At 44.1% G+C, this 15,006-nt stretch overlaps 1 protein-coding gene across 1 annotated transcript; it reads left to right on the top strand.

Moving 5' to 3' along the window:
• The first annotated feature begins 390 nt into the window (after positions 1 to 390).
• Positions 391 to 14,777, top strand: LOC127611376 (uncharacterized). Its single transcript, XM_052081884.1, has 24 exons — positions 391 to 553; positions 2,919 to 2,993; positions 3,730 to 3,982; positions 4,636 to 4,831; positions 5,163 to 5,334; positions 5,502 to 5,564; positions 5,631 to 5,775; positions 6,100 to 6,254; positions 6,322 to 6,465; positions 6,896 to 7,069; positions 7,153 to 7,370; positions 7,986 to 8,308; positions 8,911 to 9,014; positions 9,218 to 9,271; positions 10,452 to 10,671; positions 10,740 to 10,908; positions 11,495 to 11,666; positions 11,754 to 11,825; positions 11,939 to 12,065; positions 12,140 to 12,282; positions 12,471 to 12,611; positions 12,871 to 13,041; positions 13,434 to 13,667; positions 13,750 to 14,777. Exons 2-24 carry the CDS (start codon positions 2,921 to 2,923, stop codon positions 13,926 to 13,928), a joined length of 3,702 nt encoding a protein of 1,233 aa, XP_051937844.1. The 5' UTR covers positions 391 to 553; positions 2,919 to 2,920; the 3' UTR covers positions 13,929 to 14,777.
• The last annotated feature ends 229 nt before the right edge of the window (positions 14,778 to 15,006 follow it).

Here is a 15,006-nt window from a genome sequence, read left to right as displayed (position 1 = left end):
ACTGTACATAAGCCAAAAGACAAAAAAAAAATACAGTGAACCAACAACAACAAAAAATGTACATTTTTATCAAAGTTACATCAGATTAGCAGTATGTACATGAAATGATGAAAAAGTAATTTAAGAAATCGCCCCCCAGAATTTCAGGAAATCAGCAAAAACAAAGGCTGTATAAAAATTAGCAATATAAAAATAAAATCTGCCCCCAAAAAAGAAATGAAATGTCAGTAAATGAGCAAAAAAAATAAAATCAATCAGTTGAACAAAAATAGAACTACAGTACATTAGCCACCAGATACCGCCACAGGAAGACGCCCCTAAAAAGTGAAGCAGCTCTGTGGAATGTAAACACATGACAGGGCTTGTGTGTGTGTGCGCGCGCGCGCCTCCCAGAAGCTATTGCTCAACTCCCAAGTTACAACATGTGTCTTTGCTCAGATGACGAAGTGGCTGGCGACGAAGAAGACACACGTTCGATTCCTCAGGCCACCAGATGAATGTCATAAGAAGGCTGTCATGTGACCACCACCAAGTCATCATCACCACCACACAGGTGAGTTTTAATCTGGCCTGAATCTTCAACCTCCCGGGTTGCCATTAAGGTCACCCCAGGAAGTTGGAGGGCTAGCGCACATTGTCAGGGCTTTTTTTAAAGGCATAATGCACGTTTTTTTTAGAAGAATCAATGACAGGTTATCAAAATAGGGAGTGTCAATGAATTCTGTTGTAGGATTTCGATAATTAATCAATATACCGGTATACTTAATGCAGAGAATCCCTCTATTGTCAACATGCAATTTTGCTTGGAAAATAGTACACACACCCGGAAAGGTGCGGCTTTGTTTTGTGGCTTTTCAAATTAGGTCTCTACCAATTTCAATGTTGACAACATGAGAATTCAAATTTAGTGTTTAACATGAAAAAGAATGTCTTTTATTGGAGGAGGCTCAATTTCTGTGATTTACTTGGGAACTCAAGTTCTCAAAGTACTCACAAAGTCTCAAGCCGTTGCCTGTATTCAGCATACCAAGAATTGTATTGGAAAAACGTGGCCCACACACGCCCATGGGTGTCACTCAAAAGGTGTTATGGCATTGTTGTGCAGTTTTTCAAAAAATTCAACTTGAAATCCAGAAATCTAAGAGTGGATGAATATAGCTTCTAAATTTGCGCTTCCAAATCAGGTTACCTTTTATCGATGAACGTCTCAATGTCTGTCACATAGCCTGCTTGGTGAAGTTCTAATCAGATAAGGAACTTCAAAATAAAACACATTCCAGGAAGTGCATCTGCATTTCCGGGTGGATTTTCCAAATAAAATGTAACCATGTATTTGGTGACAAGTTTACCTCTGATGAAACACAAATGAGAATTTGAGAAAAAACACGGCTTTTATTGGCAAATGTTCACACCTGAAGGAGTAGAAAAAAATGGCGGATGTGAAGTATAAAATTGTAATTTCTGTCGACAGATCTTACTTTTAATTATTTATTTTAATGTTAAAAAAGTGAACTTGATTGGAGGATGTTCACATGTGAAGTAGTAACTAATTGTTGCCAAATGTTCGTTGAAATTTGAAATGTGTATGAAAAAGAATGACTTACACTGGTGAGTGTTCACACAGGAAGTCGTACTCATAGGTCTCGGATGTGATGTTTCAAAAAAGTCTCACCGAAGACTAATTGTTGACAAATGTTGCCTTCAATTGAAAGACGACACCAAAAAAAATGAATACTTTTGTATTGATGACTATTCAAACAAGTTGTATGTGTCGTAGTGGGAAGTTGAATGACAAAATAAAAGCTTACCTAACTGTAAATGTCGAGAACTGTCGATTATGAGTTCCCACTCTGGGCGTGCTCATGCGGCTGGCTCAGCTTCTTTTCTTGCTGCAAGGCGCGAGGGGAAAGATGAACAACAGGTGAGGCCTCAGCGTTGGTGTACCGGTAATTAAAATTAATGATGATAATTGCAGAAACTGAAGAACTAATGAGCGAACGAGAGAGAATAAGCGAAGTCACTCATCTATGACCCACACAAAATTATTGACCTGACTGACTGAGAACAGACCAGATTGGCAAAATAATCTAAATCTTACAAAAGGGGTCAACGAGCAAGCTACTTAGCTAATGAACTAACTCGCACTTGTAAACAAACGACCCAACTAACTCAGTCACCCATTAAACTAACAAGTGATCAAACAAATGAAAACTCGCGGGCTAAACGGCTAATTAATTAGCTCATTCACCAACTCTATACTCACTAATGTATAAACCCCACACACTTCTTAACGTGACCAACTAACCAATTCACTTTCAGCCAACTAGCAAACTCATAACCACTCAAGAAAAGAAAAAAAACCCCTAAATTTCCAACTTAGTCAGTCACACATTATTGTAACTAGCTAATGAACAAACAAACCAAACAGCTAACTGACTAGCTAAATAACGAGCTAACTAAGTGGCAAATAAACAAACCAATTAACGACTGTCTATCTACAAGTGTCTATGCTACACAAATTCATGGAGCTGACTGACTGAGTGATGAATTAATCAATAAGTGTCAAACTTGATAAAACCGATAAAGCACTAGTAACTAATTGACTCACTAACTCACATGTAGTAAGACATCCAAACTAACCAACGAATGAATGGGTGCACTTTCTCATGCACACGCACACAGGCTGCTAAACTGGCCTGCTTCCATGTGGTTACACAGAAGCCTTGCGTCATAATTTTTTTTTTTTTTTTTGGGGGGTGGGAGTGTTATGGCATTAAATCGTGAGCTTCCCGAGCAATTGCTCATGCGGGAGGCGGCAGAGACGGAAGGCACACCTTGTCCTCCGGCCTGCCGCTGTTTATCATCCTCACACGACAGCTGTCGATCCTTCACGTGTGTATGTTGAATGTGTGTTTCAGTCATGTGCGTCCGTGTGCGGACCCTCCTGCTGTTGGTGGTGGTGCAAAGCGTCGACTGGACTCATGCAGCTCAGGGTGAGTAGCCGTGCTGGGACTCTGGCCGGGGTGGGGGGGCTGACTAATGGTGTTGGGTCGCGCTGGCTGGACGCTGGGAAAATCCTGAATGGGTCAAGGTGAACCACATGTTTACTCACTCAACTTTCATGCTCGTGTTGTAATATCCTGGAAACGTTTGAGCAATACTATTGATTTTTAAACACGCACGTCTCAGTGAAAAGTGCGAAAAAGTGGTAATTTGGTGTGGTGGGATCGAGTTCTTGGGAATTAGGTCATATTCACTTGGCTAAAATCCCATCAAAATGTCTCACGAGGTTGGATGGCCAGCAAATCCCAGGAGCTAGCTAGCTAGCTAACTTATGAAATTACGGACTACCTCCAGCTTGATTTGATGAAGAAACAGACTAAATCGCTGCGAAATAAACTGACAAGCTAACTCAACGATGAACGATCCAACTAACAAATTAACTTACAAATGCGCAAACTGACTAGCACAAACCAAGCGAGCTCACTCGCTCGCTCACTAACTTGCTGAAAAATGAAATGCGAAGTACAAACACGAATGAACTAACTCTCTGACAACCAATGTTACAAACCAACTAAAGTACTAACACGCTGCCTAATGAGCAAAGAAACCAACTAATTGACAAAGAAGAACCACTTACTGCTTGCTCACTCCCTCACAAAATTACAACAAAAAATGTTTGTATCATAGATAGCTAACTTAGTAACTTTTTCCCCTTTTTTTTTCCAGATGAGTGCAAAGACTACAAGGTTCAGTTTGAGCGCGTGTTTTCAGTGCCGGGCGATGCGGCCATGATCAACTGCACGCTGGCATCTCCCGACGTCTTCAACTTGACGGCGGCCTCTTACGAGGTGAACTGGTACCACGTGGAGACGGGACGAGCGCTCCGAAACGTCAGCCGCCGCGTCCTCATTCGAGGGGAGACCCTGTGGTTACTCAACGTCACCATGCGCCGCAACGGACATTACCAGTGTGTGCTCAGGTAACGCCTCGCCATCTATGTGGTCGTTGCGAAACTCGCGCAATTTAGTCTATTGTCGTTCTAGTCTCATCGTTGTTTGAAATTAATAGTAAACTAAACTGAATTTATTTTTGAATCGGATTTTATAAATCACGTGAAATTGAAGACTGTGAACAAAGGCGACTTTGTGAATGATTTGAATTACTCGTGTGAAAAAAATATTTTGCATGTGAAACAAGGAAAAAAGGATTACAAATCCGGTGTAATTAATTCACTGAATTAGTGGAATAAATGAGTGTGATAAATTCCGATTCAAAAGGTTTAATTTAATTAATTTAAATTGTTATACAGTTTCAATTTCATAAAACAGAATTAGGCTCACATTTAATTCATCGGTATTTATTTTCATGAAACAGAGTGAACTGTATTTACATTGAATTTCCTTTGAATTTATGAATTGAATATATAACAAAAATACATTGCTTTTGGTTTGTTTTAAAAGATGAAAATATTAACACTCTTGCATTTCAAATAATTTGAATGAAGTTACGAATTCGAATTGAATGAATCGGTGTTCTCTTCTATGACATGTTTAGGCCACTCCTTTTTTGCCACTCATAAGCCCCGCCTTTTACCGGCCATTTGCTTGCTGATTGGTCCGTTCCCTCTTCCAGGACTAGCACGTCGGGTTGCTTCAAGCAATCAACCAGGTTGGTGGTGGAGCGGCCGCTGCGAGGCGAGTGCGGTCGACCGCGCAAAGCCTCTCAGGTCCTCACAGTGGGCGTGACCGACACGCTGGCCTGTCCAATCAAAGAGGTCTTCAAAACGCTTCGAAGCTACGGCGTCCCCGCCTCCGTCACATGGTACAGAGTGAGTCAACTCTTTGTCCCCCGTTGGAAACCACAACATATTTTCGTAGCAAAGTAATTCTCGAACAAATTACCTAATCATCCAAGAAGTAAGGTAACTCACAAACTAATGGTTCGTCGAACAAATGTAGAGAGAATTGATAGACTGACTTATTGACTGACAGACGGGACATCAACTACATTATGAATGAGTGAACAATCCAAAGCAAAAAACGAAGAACAACCAAACGAACAATTTTTTTTTACCAATTTGACTGTTCTTCCACTTTAGCCTGACAGGCAATTGTAAACAGTGTCCTACTATTGTTTCCACCTGTCATCATGCACGTCAGGGCTGCGACGTGATTGAAGACGGTTTTGAGGGACACGTGTACCGCAACCGAGCTCGGCTGAAAATTAAAAACGTGGACAGCCGCAACAACCACCCGTACACGTGCACCCTCAACTTCAACCTGGGCGGCGTGGCGGCGTCCATTTCGGAGTCCATCCAGGCTTGGGTGCAAGGTAGGCGACCATCACGCTGTCCCCAGGCCGACATGTAGCACCAAACAATTGAACTTAAAATGACCTACGCGTACCAACGTTTTGGTAAACGTCGGAAATGGTCAAGTATTTCAGGGAGTTGCCATTTATAGCACAGTGTGCCAAAATATCGTATTGTTGTGTTGCAGAGGATTACTGCTTCTTGCCCCAAGTGCTGCAGCCAGCCAATGACATCCTCAAAGCAGCCCCGGGTAAGAGGTCAAATGTCAAAACACGTTAGCTGCTCACATGTAACACGGCTCACTATTTGTTTTCAGGGTCTCGTTTGACACGAACATGTCGAGTGTTTGTGCCGTGCATCGGCACCGTTCCCGACGACGCAATGGTGGACGTTTTTTGGTTGGACGATGTTGACTTCATTTCCACCAACAACTCGGAAAGGATCTTTGCATCGGGACCACGGTACCTATCTCTAGCTCTCTAGCTCTCTAGCTATCTATCTAGCTATCTAGCTATCTATCTAGCTATCTAGCTATCTAGCTATCTAGCTATCTATCTATCTATCTAGCTAGCTAGCTAGCTCTCTAGCTCTCTAGCTCTCTAGCTCTCTAGCTAGCTATCTCTCTATCTCTCTATCTCTCTATCTCTCTATCTCTCTATCTATATATAATCAATAATAAATAATCCAAAATGCTGACATGGCTCTGTTTTCTGGGAAGCTTCCATGAGTGATGGGTACCGACTCTCTCTTGTCTGCCATTGTTGTTTCAACTTCCTATGTTCCAGCGTGTGGCGTGCGAGCGTCCCACCGAAAGGTGTGTGGATGGAGAGCGTGCTGACCATTTCCTCCCTGGAGGAGGCCGACTTCCTGGTCAACTACACGTGTCGAGTGTACAGCGCGCGAGGAATTCCTCAGGCTCACTTTTCCGTACTGCCTCAAGGTAAACCTACAAATCGTCTGACGTCTTGAGGTCTTGTCTCATTGCCTTGACTTCCTGTGTGTTACAGAGCAAGGTGCCCAGGTTGCCGTCGGCTGTGCGCTCGGTGGTGTGGCGGCGCTGGCGGTGATTGCCGCGGTGGTGTACTTCCATTTCAAGATTGACGTGGTGCTGTTCTTCCGCAGCTCCTTTGCGGTCTTTTATGCAAATGAGGGTAATAACAACACGCTAACACAAGCACGCTAAGTGACGTTCAGTATTTATTGTCGGCACGCTAATTGATACTAGCGTGTGCGGTGACGCGACTTTTCAGTTTCAACACACAATTGATGTTTTTTTTTTCGATGCTAGCATGCTAATTGGATGAGGCTAACACACGCCTGCTAAGTGGCGCTCGTTAGCACTCGTGCGCAAACGGGATGTTTCGTCATGCTAGCACACACAGAAATGCCACTCATCCTAATTAACGTGCCTAACGTTAGTGAGCTAAGTGATGCAGTTAACACTAGCATGCTAAGTAATGCGGCTAACGCACATATTACGTGATATCCTGGAGCAGCTCATGCAAGCATGCTCAGTGGTATAGTTGTAATTAATGCTGAAACGCCAATCAACACATTTGGTCTATTTGTCGATATCTGCAGAAAACGACGGTAAGCGCTTTGACGCATATGTGACGTCCTACTACCCGCTCGGCTGCCAGTTGGATGTTAGCCACCGAGTGCTAACGTTTGCAATGGAGATTCTGCCACAAGTGTTGGAAAAAGCTTGCGGCTACAAACTCTTCATAGCCGGACGAGACTGTCTGCCGGGACAAGGTAATTGAATTGCTTTGTCAATGGCTTGGTTTGGCAGTTAGTGAGGGAGTGCGTATGTTTGTTAATTCCCCCCCCTCCCGCAGCCATGGTCGACACCGTGCACGAAAACATGCTGGCCAGCCGCAGACTCCTGCTGCTCTACGGCGCCTCGTTCTTCACCTGCACGCACAGCCGCCACCACCTCAACAACCGACGCAACAACAACAACAACAACCTGGGCGAGGACGTCTGTTTGGACCCGCGCCGGCAATACGAATGGACGGTGGCCATGCATCAGGCACTCGTGGAGGGCACCCTCAAGGTCAGTGAGCCGGCGATTGAGAGAAGCGGTTTGTGACTAAGTTGCTGCAGTTAGTTAGTGATCCAGTCTGTGAGTTACAAAGAATTATTTTCTTCAAGAAGTGACTTAGTTCATGATTAAGTCATGAATGCATTAACAAGTGAGTGAGTGAGTCTAATATTGGTTAATGAGTGAGTGAATAACTTGTTTAGTTATTGACTGGGTGAGTAAACTAGTAAAAGTAAACTAGCGGCTGATTAACTGTGATTGGGTATAAAGAGTATTTTAGTTAATGAGTGAGTGGCTGAGTAAGGTGATTAGTTATTGACTGAGTAAGTTCGCCGATGAGTGAGTGAGGAGTTGATGACTAAACTTGCGATTGAGAAAATAAAATAGTTAAGAAGTCAGTGAGTGATAGTGTTAAAGGAGTGAGTGAGTTCATGATTAAGTTAGTTGATGAATGAGAATCAGTGAGTGAGGCAAAGTGAGTCAGTGATTATTAGTGAGTGAATGAGATTGAGTGAGTAAAATTGCTAGTTAATGAATGAGTGAGTAAACTGATTCCTTATTGGCTGAGAGAGAACGATTAAGCATCAGTGAGTCTTGTGTTGTTTTATTTTTTTTACTTTTTGGCAGGTAGTGCTGGTGGAGCTGGAGGAAGTGAGCCCAGCCCAGCTGGCTCTCTTCCCAGAGTCGCTGCGTCACCTCCGGAGGAAACAGGGCGCCGTGTGCTGGTGGAAGAACCACAAGCGCCACCACCATCAGCACCAGGGGCTGAACCGGAAGAGCTGGACCAACTGCAGCGGGAAGTCCTTGCCGTCCAAGACCGCCACACGGGAGCAAGAGGAAGTGCGCTCGTCACACTGCCTGTCGCCGTCATCCAAGTTCTGGAAGGAAATCCTCTATCACATGCCGGTGAAGGGCAAGAGGGCAGCGCCCCTCAAAAAGACCACGCTCTTGTAGGTTTAGCTCCTCGCCCACAAAACGGATGCTTTTTGCTCGGAAGGATCACCAGAATCATGGCAGGTGGCTGAGTGGACCGGCCTGAACGCAGGGCTGACTGGAGCAAAAGTGCAAAGTGTTTGCAAGTACCACAGTGCCCCCTAGTGGGAAATTAATTCATCGTTGTCGCGTGTACATAAAACTCAGGTTAAAAATAAAAGGTCATCTAAAGGCATTTCTTATTTTATCCAGCCAGTATTATTTAACATTTATTTTGGATTTGCCGAGAGCATTATCCAACCCCCCCCCCCTCCCGACACACACACACACACATTCATTGATGGTGCTCGGTGGCCACATCTTTCGGTAAACCCTCTAACATAACTGACTGTGTACGTGCGTGTGTGTTTTGACTACGCAGCAGGTAATATACAGGAAATACTTTTTTTTTTCTTCTACAGGTAACATACAAACGAAACCCAACTGAGGTTTGGTGGCCCATTTTTTGCAGTGTGTGTGTTTTTTTTGCTTGTTTCTTTGATGAGGGTGGAAGCTCCGTTGAAGGAAAACCCAGTGTGTCATGAGTATGTGAAAACAGGATGTGCAGGTAAGCGGCGAGCAGAAGTCACAGCGACGTCTCGCTGGTAAGTTCACGTGTAAATTTTCAGCAACTCGAGTCCATTCAGTCACTTCTGCAGCAGCGAATAAGAAGCCGGATCAGACGTGAGTATGAACCAAAGGCGGCGAGAATAGTCAGCAGCATTTTATGAAGCTACGGCAGACATGTTTAACCTACAAAATATGTACCAAAGCTCTTCAATAGATTGTTGCCTGTCCTGGGATTTGGAGAGTGTGTGTGTGAGTGTGTTTCGCCTTCCGACTTGTTGCGACAACACTTCTCACTTCCCTCAGTGTGCGGAAAGCAGCGATGGCTCGGCTGTGTGCGTTCGCCATATTGCTCGCTGCGGCCAGCACGCTCGGTGAGTACGCTGACATTTCGCCAGATTCATGTCATCCATTAAAAAAAAAAACCTTTTATGATGTAACTCAGCACGGTGATGTCGGATTTGGATACGGTGCCGTCTGAGAGGTCGAAGGTCACGGCGCTGTTCAATGTTGGTTTTCGGCCTCGCCGCTTGCGTCAGAGTCATTTCTCCAGATTCGCTGAACTTTTGATTGATGACGGCATGGAGCGTCAATAGAGAAATTCCTGAATTCCTTGCAACAGTACGTTGCGGAAAGTTGTTCTTAAACCGTTTTTTCTCACGCAGAGGTGAACCTCGCCTCATCTTTGCGTGTGAATGACAACTTTCCTCAACTTTCTCTTTAGGTTTTTTTTTCCCCAATTGTCCCAGCTTTTGTGCAACGTGCTGCAGCCATAAAATTCAAAGTTAATGATTGTTTGTTCAAAAAGTTGATCAGTTTGACAAGTAAAGTTTGAGCATAATTTGCAAATCATATTATTCCGTTTAAAAAAAAAAAATTCTGTTGAACGCAACGTCCCAACTTTGTTGAAATTGAGCTCATCAATGGTAATGTGATGGTGTACATGGTGTATTCATTTTATTCTCAAAAACACTTTTAATTTATGATTGGCTGGGAGAAATCACATCGGTCATTACAGTGAGCTTGACTACATGGTTACTGGGAAAAATGTATCATCACAAATAGGAGTCTGAGCACCAACAAATGAAGCCTTACACGCCTTGGCAGAGGTAATCAGGTTAAATATTTTTAGTAAGCATCATTTTAAAAAAAAATTAGGTCAGTGTGTCACCGAAATGTCACCGAGATGAGGCCAAGTGAGGTCCATCATGTTATTAATTTTTTTTTTAACCGCTAAACGTGTGTTTATCAGTTTAAAATTCAGTTTCCCATCGTTTTAAACGTGTTTTACATTTGGCGATTATTTTCACATTTGTTTTCAGAAAATAGCAGCTTGAAACAACTTGTTTATTATTTTTATAATTTTAATTTTCCAAAAAAGGTTTTTTACATTTTCTTAATTTTTTTTTTAAAGTCAGATTTTTGAATGTTACTTTTTTCCTTTGGTTCGCACTTTTTACTCAATCCAAAATAATATATGGCATGATACTTAATCATTTGTAGTTTTTGAAGTCATACAGTAAACTCGAGTGAATGTCTGTACTTCCCTTTTAGGCCACAAGGAGCCGCCAGACACCTACCATGTCAGTGTGGGCCACCTCCTGCTGCTCAAGTGTCCCAACGTAGGCGAAAAGGGCAACGTCACGTGGACCAGAAAGGAGGCGCCGGCGGCTCCGGTGCCGTCATTACCTCCTGGCGTGGAAGTCAGGGATGACTTTTTGTACTTCCTGCCCGCGCAGATGTCCCATAATGGCTCCTACAGCTGCCAGAGAACGTATGGAAACACACCGAGCGCCCCGATACGTGATCAAGTCTCAATTTAGATGTTTGTGTGCTGTGAAGGGCGCCAAACAAAACTTTCAAGATTGACTTTGGCGTGTTGGTGTCCCCTGGACAATGTCCCCCCGTGGCCGAAGAAAGGAGCATCCCTCTGGGGGTCACCCAGAGCCTCCCGTGCAAACTGGACCACGTCCTACGACGTAACGACACGACTAATATACGATGGCTGAAGGTACGGTGCCTCACTTGGCTCTAAGAGTCTCGAATTGTTAGGGCAGGGGTGCCCATTAGGTAGATCCGGATCTACCGGTAGATCTAAGACAGGTCCCAAGTAGATCCGAGGAGTGTCGAGAAGAAAAAAAACAAACAACCATTTGTGTGTCTTTGTACATGTTAGTAATATATTTTTTGTGTTAATATACACTGCACACTAATCAGTCTCATTTTCACGAAAAAAATATTTTAAAAATAAAATAAAGCAGGTAAATCTTAAATTTGCGTGTGCATGTGTGTGATCCCGTGAGGTTAGTTGATCAAAAAGTAGATCTTCGATCCAAAAAGTTTGGGCACCCCTGGTTTAGGGTATTTTCATGGAAAGTCATCAGCCCAAATGTGCTCAGTTCTGGCTTCTTGATACTTTTTTTGCGAGTGGACTAATAATAGACTGCTCGGTTAAAAAAACAAAAAAACAAACAAAGGATGGGTGTAACACGTTTTTTGTAAATTGACTAATAATAGACAGCTGAGCCCCCCCACCCCCCAAAAAATAGTTCAGTAAAACCAGCTTGGTCAAGTTTACTCACTGTGCATGCATGCAGGACTGCCGCTTGGTAGAACGAGAGGGCGCGGTTATCAGCAGGCAGGACAGCGGCCTGAGACTGAGCAGAGCCATGCAGGAGGACGCCGGCATTTACACTTGCCTTGTGGACATCAGCCTTGACGGCAGAGTGTACACATCGGCACGCAGTGTCCAACTCCACATCAACAAAGGTGGGCACCAATTTGTACTGTATTTCAACTACCGGGGACATGAGTCAACCTTGTAGCTTTTTTTTTTTCAATTTCTTTTGGGTTTAGCATTGGCGCAGACGGTTCTTATCGAGCCAGAGGTGGTCCAGCAACAGGATCAAGTGCTCACGGTGGACATGGGTAAGTTCAGCAATGACACACATGCACACACACACAAGGAACATGCCAAAGATTGTTTGTGTTGTAGCATTCCTGCTAACTAGTAAAGAAAAGAGACGTTGATTGCGTGCTAGGTGCGCGTGTGGAGTTGAAGTGCTTGGCCTTGGTGGGCTACAGCCAGAATAAGGAGACGTCAATGTTCTGGATTGTCAACGGCAGCTTTGCGGACGAAGACCCGGAGCTCAACGAGTCCTTCCACTTGTGAGCTTGACACTCTTCACGATTAAATCCGCGCGCATATACAAAACGCCCACACGGTGCTCTTTTCCCCTTAGCACGTCAAACCAAGGCCACGTGTTTGGCGAGTCCACCCTGACCATTTTGAGAGTTCTTCCTCGTTTCCTCAACGTGTCCATTCACTGTCGGATACAGAGCCCTCTAGTGGTGAAAGATGGTCTCGTGGTGCAGCTTGTGGAAGGTAATGCAATAATTAAAAAAAAAAAAACACAAAAATTGCCTGGTAAGAAGAAATATCTTGCCAGACAAAGAACATATTTAGCCTGGATTAGATTTATCCAATCTCGGTTAGAGTTTTGGCAGAGTACTTCTTAAGCATACGCCATACCTCCAAATATGTCCTGCTTCCTATCTCTGTCCCTCTTACAGCCAATCGCAGCTGGTTCTACACCGGCGTGGCAGTGGGCGTGGCCTCTTCGCTGCTTCTTCTCATCTTCCTGTTGGTCTTTTTCAAGGTGGATGTAGTGTTGACGTACAGGAAGCTGCATGGATATTTTGTCACTCCACAAGGTGAGACATTGGTCTTTTGTTGTTCTTCTTCTTCCTTTTGTAATTTTGCTGCTGTGAATTGGGAATTTCTCCATTGCGAGACTAATAAAGCATATCTTATCTTAGTTAATTAGATAAAACAAACGGAAGCTAATGCTAACGATTTAAAATGAATCTCAACAATGTAATAAATGAATTACTATCAGAAATACTTCAAGCCGAACCGGATCGATGACTTGAGTAAATGCCAATGGCACATCGCCATCTGCCGCGTGTTCAGATGCCGACCGGCTCCCGTACGACGCCTTGGTGAGCGTGGTTCCCACCGCAGGCTCCGAGACCAGGTCAAGCGTGGCTTCTGATTTCGCCCTGCAGATACTGCCAGGCCGGCTGGAGGAACGACATGGCCACCGCCTCTTCATCTCAGGCCGAGATGACAGCCCGGGAGAAGGTAGTCACTCGAACAAACTAAATTGTAATTGACTAACTAGCAAACTAAAGAACTGAGTGGTGTAAGTGATAGCGAACTAGCTAGCTGAGTAACTCTGTTGGGGGTAGTTGACGATGACAACAGTCACAAATACTAATGACCGTTAATCCGACATAGCTAGCCAACTCTCTATGGAAAGTCAGTAATAGGGAACTATCTAGCTAGCTAACTATTTAGCTAGCTAGCAAGCTAGCTAACTATTTAGCTAGCTAGCAATCTAGCTAGCTAACTACTATTTAGCTAGCTAGCGATCTAGCTAGCTAACTATTTAGCTAGCTAGCTAACTGACAATGATATGGGGCAAACCAACCAATAACATGTAGCTAACCAGCTAACTGTGCTTGACGTGGCAGCAACACACGATGCCATGGCGGCCACCATGCGACAATGCCGCCGGCTGATCATCATAGTGGCCAAGGAGACGGACAAGGAGTTGGAGGAGAAGAAAAAAGAGGAGGAGGAGAAGAAGGAAGCAAAGGAATGGCAGCCCTTCAGGCTCGAGGACCGACAGCTGAGCTACGAGCAGAAGCTCGGCCTGCATGACGCTTTGATGCACAACGCACCCACGGTCATCCTGCTGGAAATAGGTGACTAACTAACTCAAAGTCAAGTTTGTTTGTTTGTTTGTTTTTTTAATTACAAATCGCTAAACTGCATTTCCCGTCCTAGACGGTCCGCCTGATTACAGACGCCTGCCGCAGTCGCTTGCCTACATCAAGAGGAGGCAGGGAGCGCTCACGTGGAGACAAAATAGAGCCAACGGGTTCTTCTGGAAGAAGCTCCGGTTCCTCATGCCTGCCGTGCCAGCCAGCAGACAATCGAGACCACGTCAAGATCACATTTTGTGAACGAAATGCAGCGACCGCATTCGGAATTATTCACTCATTCCTGACTGCTTAAGTACTCCAGACAGAGCCACTCACCAATGATTAAAAGCCTACTTTTAAAGACTTCAAACCTTATTTTCAATCCTGGACTCTTGTTTGAGCCGTACTTGGAACCCCCAAACCTTGTCTAATAGTTTAAAAGCGCATCTTTGACAAGTACGTAAAGTCTAAAAAAAGATGAAAAGGATTTGGCTGTGCATGCTTGCTGTCCCCGTCTGACCTCTACCCCCTACTCACCCCGGATTTGTGTGAGTGGATGTGTGCGTGTGTGTGTGTGTGTGAGACGGTGGCACGCTCCCATTGAAAGGGTGGGGGGTGGGGGTGGGCTCTGTGTAGTTAGTGCGGCAGCTGGGATCTGCTCCTTGCTTTTGTTCCCGTTTGACCTTTGTGACCCGGCACTCGCGCTGCGTGTGGGTGAACACACACAGACACGCACACACATTTACATATGTGTGTGTATATTTGCTCACACACTCCACAGACGTGCGCACGATCAAGGCCAGTGGGGAACATCTATCAGGACTTAATTAGTGTGTGTGTGTGTCACTGCTCAAGCTTTTCTTTTTTTGAAAGTAAAAATAAAGCAAAAGCAATGGACCCCTTGGATTCTCATTCAAGTCAAAGTTTAGTAAAAAAAATGTATACAAGCGATGACGATCAGACTTAAATCATTCTTATTTATCCTTTTTAAATGATCATTTGTACTTCATTTACAACACGTTCAGGCCCACCGACGGTTATGAACACATTTGTTGTATTTCATTTTTGGTTGATAGAAATTTGAAATAAAAATGACTCTTCACAAGAAACGCAAGTATGCCCATGTCACAAGTTCTTGCTGTTGTTGAGCTGCGACAATGACAACACACGAAGGATGACACATTGTGATTTATTATTATTATTACTATATAAACATGTTTGTGATTAGGTTGCCATGGAGATTTGATTTGTGCTCAATCTCTAATGTCCCAATCACTCCATCTCCATGGACTGCACGAGCGCCTGACAACAGCAGGTGGTGCATGTGTGTGTGTGTGCG

Source organism: Hippocampus zosterae, chromosome 12, assembly GCF_025434085.1.
Source record: "Hippocampus zosterae strain Florida chromosome 12, ASM2543408v3, whole genome shotgun sequence".
Classification (NCBI taxonomy): Eukaryota; Metazoa; Chordata; class Actinopteri; order Syngnathiformes; family Syngnathidae; genus Hippocampus; species Hippocampus zosterae.
The sequence above is the reverse complement of the archived record's forward strand: the minus strand, read 5'-3'. Positions and strand labels throughout refer to the sequence as shown.